General features: G+C 63.3%; 1 protein-coding gene across 4 annotated transcripts; it reads left to right on the top strand.

The window, feature by feature from the left end:
* Window positions 1–531: 531 nt before the first annotated feature.
* Window positions 532–10,879, top strand: NCKIPSD (NCK interacting protein with SH3 domain). Of its 4 annotated transcripts, none has more exons than XM_016149874.2 (13): window positions 532–783; window positions 3,300–3,409; window positions 3,605–3,809; window positions 4,013–4,103; window positions 4,354–4,844; window positions 6,059–6,229; window positions 6,408–6,494; window positions 6,581–6,719; window positions 6,808–6,888; window positions 7,087–7,215; window positions 7,309–7,401; window positions 7,528–7,700; window positions 10,031–10,879. In XM_016149874.2, the coding sequence occupies exons 1-13, from the start codon at window positions 613–615 to the stop codon at window positions 10,172–10,174; spliced, it is 2,085 nt and encodes a 694-aa protein (XP_016005360.2). In that variant the 5' UTR covers window positions 532–612; the 3' UTR covers window positions 10,175–10,879. The 4 variants fall into 4 exon arrangements, with proteins under 4 accessions (XP_016005360.2, XP_016005359.2, XP_036074876.1 ...); XM_016149873.2 differs by having other exon boundaries at window positions 9,971–10,879; XM_036218983.1 differs by having other exon boundaries at window positions 7,528–10,086.

Raw genomic sequence — 10,879 nt, 5'->3', positions numbered from 1 at the left:
CGGCCTCCTCACACCTGCCCCTCATTGCCCGCTACTGGCGCAGTATGCGGCCAGAGCTGGCACTCGAAGAGGGGTCATAAGACCTAAATAACATGGAAGAGACATGGCCACCTGCGGGCGCCTCCAACTGTCAAATCAGTGAGGCCCAACAATGCCGTCGGCCGTCCTTACTGTTAGTAGGTCAGAACCCACTCCCCGGGGAAGCAGGGATGCACGGGACACAGGCTCTGCCGTTGGGCTGCGGGCGGAGCGCTCCTTCGGGAGGTAGGACGGGCCGCAGCACTTGGGTTTGAGCGGGGGAAAGGATTAGAAGACTGGGGGGAGAGGCTGAGGCTGTAACCAGGGCCGGGGGCGGAGGGTCCGGGGTTGAAGAGGCCTGGGGCCCAAGGCGCGCGGGATTCTCTCGCCGCTCGGGGTGGCGCCGCTTGGGGCCGCCAGGGGGCGCCGCGCTCGCGTGCGTGGGCCGACACTCGGGGGCGGGGCTGCGGCGGGCGGGCGGGCGCGCGCACGCGTCTTTGTCACGGGGCGGGGCGGGCGCGGCGCTCGCGGCCTGGCGTCCTAGTTCCGCAGCTCGGGCGCCTACCCTGCTCCGGCGCGGCCCGGCTCGGCTCCATGTACCGCGCGCTGTACGCATTCCGCTCGGCGGAGCCCAACGCGCTGGCGTTCGCCGCAGGCGAGACTTTCCTGGTGCTGGAGCGCAGCAGCGCGCACTGGTGGCTGGCGGCGCGGGCGCGCAGTGGCGAGACGGGCTACGTGCCGCCCGCCTACCTGCGCCGCCTGCAGGTGAGTGTGCTCCTCCCCGCCGGGCCACCGCATCCCCTAGGCTGGGCCGCATCACAGGCTCGCAGGATCGACCCTGGGACTCCAGGCCCACGGGGACCTCCAGCAGATAGAGAGTTTGAGAACCTGACCCTGAGACCCCAGACCCATGAGGACTGGGACCCCCTAGAGCTCGCATCCCCACATAATACGAGGCCGTTGACGGACAACTCTAAGGACTCCGCGAAACTCTGGGACAGAGGCTCCTTGGGATCCCACACCCATTGGGATCTGAACCCCCATCTGAATGGAATTCAAGAGTGAGATTCCAGCCCCGCTGAATTCTGACCAGTTGCTCAGATCTCTGAGACTCCAGACCCTTAATCTCTTCTTCCCTGGATCCCCAGGATCCAACACTCTTGCCTCTCATACTCAGACCCCCACCTGGAGCCGCTTCCCCCGCTACGGTGACCTGTGCCACCCTGGACACCTCCTATTTCCCCATCCTGTATGTCCAACCCCCCCCCCACACACACACACACACACATACACACACTTGGACCCTGGAGTCACAGGCACCTAGATGATCCCTCAAAGCCCTGAGACCTCAGCGTCTTTCACTGTGCTGTACTCAGCTACTCACTAAGCCCAGCTCTTCCTAAGACCACCCACCCACCCACCCACCCACTTTGGACCAATTATTGCAGCCCCTGCTGACCCTTCCTGGGAATACTTCCTGCTCACCCTCTCCCCCAAGTCTCAGGTCCTGACTTTTCAGACTTCCTTTCTCTGAAAGGAAGCTCCGTCCTTCCTTGTTCCCAGCCGAGAGTGGGGGATGCTACCATTGTAGGAAAGTAAGACCTTCCTGTGGCTTCCCCTGGTCTGACTATGGCCCCATTTCTTTCCAGTGGAGGCTGCTGCCCCCCTTCTTGTTTCCCCAAGAATAGTCCTGCTGTGGGGGCTGGGGTGCAGTGTCTCCAGCTGGTCTATTCTGACCATGGTGGAAAGGAGGGCCTCCAGGCCAGGCCTGTGCCAGACACCCCCACCCCATCCCCGTCCCTAGCCTTTAGAAAACATCCTGTCGCAGCCTAGTTCAGGACAGAAATAACAGGATAAATTTGGAGATGTCATCTGGTCCTACCAGAGAGGATGGGCCCTGGGCTTTGGACCTCCCAGCCCGATCCTATCTGGGAGTGCCTGGAGTGACAGTGGGGAGTGCTGGACATCAGGGCCCCTGGTTCGGGAGTGAGCATATCAGACAGCCTCTAGGGCCGGGGGGCTGTTGGAGGCCCCTGGGGAAAGTCCTGCTCCTTCCACACGGGCCTGTGAGGCCCCTGCCCCTGGAAGGCTGCTGGTGCTCTGTGTTTGGGGAAGGCAGAGAAGCTACCTGTCTTCTCTGTGTCTTGGATTTCTCCAGATCTCCCTGCCTCGGTCGCTCTCACTCTCTCTCTGTCATTCTGACTCTCCACCCGTGTGTGTTTTTCTCCCTCCGACTCTCCCTGTCTGTCTCCGGCTCTCGGTTCTTTCTGCGTTATCTCCCTCTGCCTGCCTCCCCCCTGCCCCCTCTCTACCTCCGGGTCTGTCTTATTTTCCGTGTGTATGCGTGTCTTTCTCTTCCTGTCTGCCTTTCTGTGTCTCCTGTCTCCCTACAACTGTGCTACCTGCAGGGCTTTGCTAACCTCTGCGTCCGTCTGTCTGTCTGAGAACTGACATCTCAGTTCTGAGGCTCCTGTGGAGCCTGATGGACCATGTGTGCCAAGAACGGGAGGGGTGAGGGTGGCTGATCCCACAGCTGCCGCCCTCTACGCCCCACCACATGCCGGGCAGGCTGGGTAGATTAGACCCCTATGTTGCCGGGGGTGGCAACACAGAATCTGGGGCAGGGGCCAGGCCCCTTTCTCATATTTGTCTTTTCCGCAAACACAGAACTGCTGCTTTCCAGGACAGGTCTAGAAGATTCCTGGAACAGCTTGTGAGGGGATAAGGGCTAGCAGCAGGGGTCGGGAGGGGAGATCCCTTTGGCTTGTCCTCAGCTACCAGGGCCTACAGAAGGCTCTGCAAAAACGGCTGTTCTGGAGTGTGACCTTGGTTTTGTGGAGAATCGGCAAGATCCAGAGTGATTCGTTAAGGGTTGCAGACAGTGGAGGCTGCCTGCCTGGCCGCTCAGCCCGAGCGCTGAGTCAAGCCTGGGGACAGGCTAGCCGTATATTCCTGGCCTCAAGCTGGGGGGGCACTGGGCTGCATGTTTGCGCTAGACCTCTGGTTTTCAGAGACATCTTAGCTGAGAGCCTCCCCTGTGGGGCGACATCCTGAGCAGGGCACCAGCACGTCATGCCCCAGCTCCCTGAGTGATGCAGTGTGAGAACCCCATTTCGTATTCTGGTCCAGCTTTCTGTGTTCACATCTAGCGTTCTGGGCTTCAGCTGTTGTGGTCCTCCGTCTGCCCTGGGCGCCATCCTGGGCTGGGCCTAGGCTGGACCTGGGCTCAGTACCCTCAATTGGCCCCCAGGTCTAACTGTCTACCCCTTCCGCTCATCCAGGGCCTGGAGCAGGATGTCCTTCAAGCCATTGACCGGGCCATTGAGGCTGTGCACAATGCAGCTATGCGGGATGGTGGCAAGTACAGCCTGGAGCAGCGCGGGGTCCTCCAGTGAGTGTGGAGGGCACCTCCCAGTGAGCATGGTGGAGTGGGGGCCTTCGGGGGTGCCCAGAGGTGGAGTGGGTGGAGCATGAGGGAGGTGGGAGGGGCCTGGGCTACTCGGGGCCCAGCATCCCACAGGGAGCATGCGAGGACTTTGGGAGTTGTGAAGTCACACCCCCAGTAATCTCCCTGTTCCTCCGTCAGGAAGCTGATCCACCACCGGAAAGAGACTTTGTCCCACAGGGGCCCCTCCACCTCCAGCCCTGTAGCTATGACCCCGTCCACCAGTGACCACCATCTGGACGCTGCCGCTGCCAGGCAGCCCAATGGGGTGTGTCGGGCCGGGTTCGAGCGGCAGCACAGCCTGCCTAGTTCTGAGTATCTCGGGGCAGACGGAGGCCTCTACCAGGTACATGGTGAGAACAGCCTGGGGAAGGGAGGGAGGTGGGGCTTAAGGCTCTGTCCAGAGGGACGAAGAGTCCACACGGGTCAGCCACGCGGGGCAGTGGCAAGATGCAGCCCAGAGCCATAGCCCTTGGAGCTCAGGGCCCGAGCCAGGCTGGCACCCCAGAGAGCAGCCTGTTCTCTCAGACCCCACTTGTGTCCTCCCAGATCCCACCACAGCCTCGCCGGGCGACACCTACCACACCACCCCCACCTGTGAAGCGTCGAGACCGGGAGGCTCTGGTGGCCTCAGGGAGCGGTGAGAAGGCAGGGGTGGGGGATGGGGAGCACCCTGTGCTTGGAATGGCTGCTCTGCTGTGTCAGGGAGTTGGGGGTTCCAGGCTTGGGGGAAGGACAGTGCACATGTTGGGGCAGTTGGGGGCTCTGGGCTTGGTGGGGAGGGTCTGCAGAGGAACTAGGCCCTGTACTGTGGGACAGGCGCTCTGGGCTTAATGGGGTAGGGGTCCCCAGGGGGCTGCCTCAGCGTAGCATCCTCTCTCTGCCCACAGGCGGCCGCAACGCCATGCCCTCCGGGGGCAGTTCTGTGTCCAGCGGCTCCTCAGTCAGCAGCACTTCTCTGGACACGCTCTATACTGGCTCCAGCTCATCCGAGCCGGGCCCCAGCTGCTCACCCACGCCCCCACCTGTGCCCCGCCGAGGCACCCATACCACTGTGTCCCAGGCTCAGCCCCCTCCCTCCAAGGTGCCAGCCCCCGAACCTCCTACAGAGGAGGTGGCAATCGAGACACCCTCGGCCCCTGACGAGCTGGAGGCCCTGGGTACACTGAGCCTGGGGACCACAGAGGAGAAGGCGGTAGCTGAGACAGCCGTGCCCAGGACCATCGGGGCAGAGCTGATGGAGCTCGTGCGGAGAAACACCGGCCTAAGCCACGAGCTGTGCCGCGTGGCCATTGGTGTCGTGGTGGGCCACATCCAGGCCTCCGTGCCAGCCAGCTCCCCTGTCATGGAGCAGGTCCTCCTCTCGCTGGTAGAGGGCAAGGTGAGGGTGGGCGGCAGGGCCAGGGGCCTCCCCGTCCTCAGGCCGCGCTGCCGCCCCTGCCCCATCCCCACCCTCACTCTCGGTCGTGTCCAGCCTTTATCTGACAGGTGTTTGTTGAGCTCTAGCTCTAGGCCCCTGCTCTGCTGGGTGCTGGGGACATTTGAGCTGATCCTTGAAGGGGAGAGGGAGGAGCATTCCAGGCAGGGGCTCGGCCTGGACAAAGGCCATGAGGCAGGACCAAGCTCGGCTCTTAGAAGGGAAGAAGGGAGCGGCACAAGACCAGCATGGCCGGAACGCAGGGAGTAAGCGAGCAGTTGGTGTGGGAGGCAGTGAGACCTGAGGCAGGTGACAAGTGAGACCGTACGTGAGTGGCCAGGAGTTCTCTCCGGCTGCAGGGAGGTAACGGACATAGTGCATGAGTGAGGGCAGGGCCTTGCCGACCTCGGCAGGGGAAATGGGTGCTTCGAGAGCTATGATGAAGCCTACGTGCCAACTCAGATGTGAGTTAGGTGTGTGGGTGTCATGGCCTGGGTACTGGTCAGGGAGCAGAACTGGAGGACAGCGAGCCCAGTCTATACAGTGGGGACCAGGTAGGCCAGAGGTCCCTTCTTGGGGCTCTGTGGCTCCTTCAGCTTGGGTTTGAGGTCGGGGAGCAGTGGTCAGTGGGCTGGCTAGGCATGGCAGGCACTGTTTGGCCAGCAAACTTCAAGGGGAACATGGGAGATGGGTAGATGATAGGCCTGGCAGAATCGGGGGGTGGGGTTTCAGAGTCTCATTCAGGTGGCAAGAGAGCCTGTGGTTGCCCTTGGAGGGGAGGTTCATCCATGTCTGGCATGAGAGGCAAGTTGTTGGAAAACACCTCACACGTGCGTTTATGCAGAAGCCTGTCCCTGGGGGTCATCCAGACTGGGGGATGGTGGAGTTATCAGGGAGAGATGCAGAGCTGGGTGGTGTCCTTGGGAGCCTCGACGGGGACAGGTCTTTTGTGGGAGCCCGAAGGGCAGCAGTGGGAAGAGAACCTGGGTCTGGTACCCTCACAGTTCTTAGGAGGACACGGAGTAGGGGCAGCGCTGGTAGGTGAGGCCAGGGCCTCTCATCTGGTGTCAGTCTAGCGCTCACGCCCATGGCCTCAGGGTCTAGGTCGAGCTCCAGGCCTCCTGGATATGGTGATGCCAGAGGGTGTGTTGAGCCATGCCCGTGCCCTCTCCCCGCAGGACCTGAGCACTGCCCTGCCCTCAGGGCAGGTCTGCCATGACCAGCAGCGGCTAGAGGTGATCTTTGCAGACCTGGCCCGGCGAAAGGACGACGCCCAGCAGCGCAGCTGGGCCCTGTACGAGGACGAAGGTGTCATCCGCTGCTACCTGGAGGAGCTGCTGCACATTCTGGTGCGGGGCGGGGGCCCACAGCTGTCCCCCATGCAGAGCAGCTGTCCCCAGATAGTGCAGGGACCACCCTATACCGCCCTCCAGTGCTTGGAGTCCCCCCTCCGTGGATTCAGCTTGCTCGCATGTGGCCGCACAGCTCACACTGAACGAATGACTGTCACCCTTCCTCCTTCTGCAGACGGACGCAGACCCCGAAGTGTGCAAGAAAATGTGCAAGAGAAACCAGTTCGAGTCTGTGCTGGCCTTGGTGGCCTACTACCAGATGGTGCGTGCGAGGCAGAGGGGAGGGCGCAGAGGGACCCGGGTCGAGGTGGGACTTCTGGGTGCTGAAGACACAGGGTCCCCCGCCAGGAGCACCGGGTGTCGCTGCGGCTGCTGCTCCTCAAGTGCTTCGGTGCCATGTGCAGCCTGGACGCGGCCATCATCTCCACCCTCGTGTCGTCCGTGCTGCCTGTGGAGCTGGCCCGGGACATGCAGACCGACACGCAGGGTGAGGCAAGGGGGGCTCCCGCCGTCTCGGGGGGTGTGGGTGGTTCCCACCGCCCGAGGGGCTCTGACGGCCCACCTTGCGCCCCTAGACCACCAGAAGCTCTGCTACTCCGCCCTCATCCTGGCCATGGTCTTCTCCATGGGGGAGGCGGTGCCCTACGCACACTACGGTAAGCCGGCGGATGCTGACCGGCTTCCGGCAGGGGGCCCACAGCCAGCCGGAGCTGGGACCCGTGGCCTGAGGGCCCGGGGACCCACTGACCGTAGCTGGACAGGGGTAGGGTGTCTCCAGGGCTCACAGAAACCCAGGGAGGCCGGGCAGTGCGGGGCGGGGAGCAGGGCCTCAGGCTTCCTGTGCCCCCTCCCAGAGCACCTGGGCACGCCCTTCGCCCAGTTCCTGCTGAGCATCGTCGAGGACGGGCTGCCCTTGGACACCACCGAGCAGCTGCTGGATCTCTGCATGAACCTGCTTCTGGCTCTCAACCTGCACCTGCCAGGTGGGGGTGGGGTCCGGCCGGGAGGTGGCCGCCAGCCCAGGGCCCTCCAGGCTTAGCGGCACCACTCTTGTCCACGCCCATGTCCTTCCTCAGCCCCTGACCAAAACGTCATCATGGCCGCCTTGAGCAAGCACACCAACGTCAAGATCTTCTCCGAGAAGCTGCTCTTGCTGCTGAACAGAGGCGGTGAGGGCCCGGGGATCTGTGGGGCTCCACTTCCATGCCCTGCGACGCCACCACCCCCACAGCTCCCTGGGGTGCCTCGCCCCCCCCACAAGGACCACCCTCACGCCGCTCCCCCCCGCCTCCTAGACGACCCCGTGCGCATCTTCAAACACGAGCCGCAGCCGCCGCACTCCGTCCTCAAGTTCCTGCAGGACGTGTTCGCCAGCCCCGCGACGGCCGGCATCTTCTACCACACGGACATGATGGCGCTCATCGACATCACCGTGCGGCACATCGCGGACCTGTCGCCCGGAGACAAGGTGCCCGGGGGTGGCCGCGGTGGGGGACGGGAGCCCTGTGGAAACCGAGACAAAATGGGGGGATGCGACACTGAGCGGAGACGAGGGACGGGGGTGCTGCTGGAGCCAGGTGAGTGTGGGAGGCTGCTCAGGAGCCACGACGGTGTGCCGGCCCCTAAGGGAGCCGGCCACGGGGGGAGGTGGGGGCGGACCGGTGGAGGGGGCGGAGGCAGCCGATGGAGGGGGCGGAGGCAGCCGGCAGGGAGCTGGGCCCTGAGGAAGGGGACGTGATGGACCACATCCCAGGGGATGCCGAGTGAGAGTACAGCAGAGGTGAGGCCCGGGAGGAAGCAGCCGCAGCCGTCCGTGGCCGCCTGCGGTGGGGGATGAGCTCGGGGGAGGGGGCGTTGGAAGCGGGGTTCTGGCCGGGCTGGCGGCCACATCTGCCTTGAGCAGACAGATGGAGGCAGCGCTGATTGCTGAGGTAGGGAGGAGCTTTTCAGGCGGGAAAGACAGAGTTGTGCTTTGACGTGTCAGGATCGAGAAGATACCTGTTAGACATCCAGACACAGAGGCTGTCAGGGAGGCAGTGGGGTGCCTGAATCGGATAGAGGGGTCAGAAGGGAGCTCAGCCCGGGGCCCAGTCTCCAGAGCAAGTAGAGAGAAGCCCAGGAGGCAGCCAAGGGAACAGGAGCCCGAAGCCACGTGTTCGGAGGAGGCGGGAGCCGAGCTTTCTCCACAGCTAGAATCCTAAGGGCTGAGCATCGGCCTTTGCGTTTGCCACACGGAGGTGAGTGGTGACTGACAGGCCACGTCCGTGGAACGGAGGGAAGAGAGTCTGAGTGGAAGGTTTGAGAGAATTTGGAGTTGGAAGGGGGGTGGGAACGGGCTGGGGGTTGGAAGCAGTGAATAGAGACAACTCTTACGAGTTTCTGTGAAGGGAAACACGAGGAGGGGTCATTGGAGAGGCCTGCGGGGCTGCAGAGAGAGTTTTGAAAGTGGGAGTTGCTGGGGCATGTCTCTGAGGCAGAGAGGGCGACCCGGGAAGCACAGAGAAGCGGACAGCGTGTCGGGGAGAGCAGGCTGCTGCGGAAGGCAAGCCGAGGCCCACGTTGGGGGGCGGCCCCTCACAGGGGCCGCGGCAGATCCTTCCCGTGGGATCAGGGGAGATGCGCGTGGGAGAGGACACAGGGCTTTCTGAAAGCTCGCTCGTTCTCTCGCTGTGAAGCACAGCGCTTGGAAAACAGGAGGTGGGCAGTGGGGCTTTCAGGGAGCCGAACAGGGCCGGGGAGAGCGAGAGCGGTGGGAGGGAGTGAGGTGGAGGCCTGCGCACAGGTGCGGTTGGACACCAGGGTTTGATCTGCGGGCGCTTAGATCTGGCCAGGGTCGGGAGTTAGCAGGGTGAGGCTGCCCGAAGGTGGTTTTGGTATTGGCCCATCGAATCGGAGGTAAAGAGAGACCTGAGGGATGGTGAGGGGGACAGACCAAGGGGAAATGCTGGGGTTGTCTGGTCCCTGGATTGGGGGGGTCTCAGGGAAGGAGCAGCTTGGGTGTCAGGTTGGAAGGGCCGTTGGAGCTCTTTAACCTGAGGCGCTGGGGAGGGGCGGGGTGAGTTGGGGGTGGGGATTGGAGAGCCCCAGGTCTCAGTGATGGTTTGGATTCGGGGTGTGTGGGGAGAGCGGAGTCGCAGAGAACACCTGCTGGTCGGGCCTGTGCATTTGGTCGGACAGCAGCTCTTTTTTATGACAAAGAGCACGAGAAGGCCTTCAGCTTCGGAAAGGTGGGGAGGATCTGGAGTTTGATGGCGGATACAGGGGTCTCTGAGATGTGCGGGAGAAGACAAGGGAGCGGGTTGGATATTCTTGTCTGGCACTCATGGAAGTCTGGGCTAGAAGTGGGTCGCGTTTGGAGCTGTGGGTGGGATGAGGGGACAGTGAGAAGCAGAGGGCCCCCGACGACAGACTGCAGCACCTCGAGGGCCCAGCGTTGCAGGACGGGCAGGGGCTCCCCGCTTCTCCTGCCACCTCTCGGAGCCAGGACTTCTTCCCTGGCCACACTCTGGAACTGGCTAGGTCTGGGGTGATGCATTCATTCACTTGCTTATCCGGCAACGGTCAAAGGCTGTTTCCGTGCCAAGAGCGTTGCGGATGCCGGGGATGCGACCCTGCTCTTCCCTGGCGCGAGCCGGTCCGCAGCTCCGGGGTCCGCGCGGCTGCCATGAGGCAGCAGTGGCCCGTCCACTGGTGGCGGGGCCTCCCCGGGGGCCGTGAGCTCGCGTGCTCTTCCCACAGCTGCGCATGGAGTACCTCTCCCTGATGCATGCCGTGGTCCGCTCCACGCCCTACCTGCAGCACCGTCACCGGCTCCCGGACCTGCAGGCCACACTGCGGCGCATCCTGACCGAGGAGGACACCTCGCCCCAGTGCCAGATGGACCGCATGATCGTCCGAGAGATGTGCACGGGGTTCCCGGTGCTGGGCGAGGCTCCCAGCTAGCGTCTCCTCCGCCACTTCCCTGCAGCCCCGGGCAGGACGTGTTCCCCAGCCCCTGCCCCGCGGTCCTGGGCACAGGCGGGGGACGTGGGGCTTGGCCCTAAGAATGTGTTGCACTGACAGTGTGAGTGGGGTAGGGGCGGAAGGGACCTGAGCAGGGCCCCCCACCTGATGCAGGGCTAACGCGAGGGGCCAAGTGCAGGATTGGGGACCGCGTTCGGGAGCAGTGCTGGGGCAGAGGGAACGTGTGAGCTGAAGCCCCTCCATCTCCCGGCAGCTGCCTCTTCAGCATGCCCCCCGCCCCCATGTACACATGCACACTCAGAGTCCTGCTGCTGCTCCGGGCTGGGCCAGAGCCCCCGCCCCACCCCCCCAGCCTGGTCTGTGTCCTGGGCTTCAGCAAGCCATGCCCCTGGGCCGAGGGGAGACCTCCCGCCGGCTCTGTCCTCTGCCTTAGCTTTGCAGGAAGTGCTGCTCGTGCGCTCCCCTCGCTCCCACCCCTGGGGCCTCGGCCAGGCCGCCGCTCTGAAAGCAGAATCTTGGATGCAGGCCACCCGTCTTTGAGCCTCACAGAATGGCGCGATGGTGTTAAGAGAGCCAGTGACAGAATCTATTTTCTCTGTAAAAACGTAGACCGAAAAGCCATGTGTATTTTCCTATGTGCTGTAGCTCGCCTTTGGAAATAAATCACAGGCCTCTGGAAACAGA

Source organism: Rousettus aegyptiacus, unplaced genomic scaffold (assembly GCF_014176215.1).
Source record: "Rousettus aegyptiacus isolate mRouAeg1 unplaced genomic scaffold, mRouAeg1.p scaffold_m13_p_4, whole genome shotgun sequence".
Classification (NCBI taxonomy): domain Eukaryota; kingdom Metazoa; phylum Chordata; class Mammalia; order Chiroptera; family Pteropodidae; genus Rousettus; species Rousettus aegyptiacus.
Note: the sequence above shows the minus strand (reverse complement) of the source record. Positions and strands in the feature narration are given on the sequence as shown.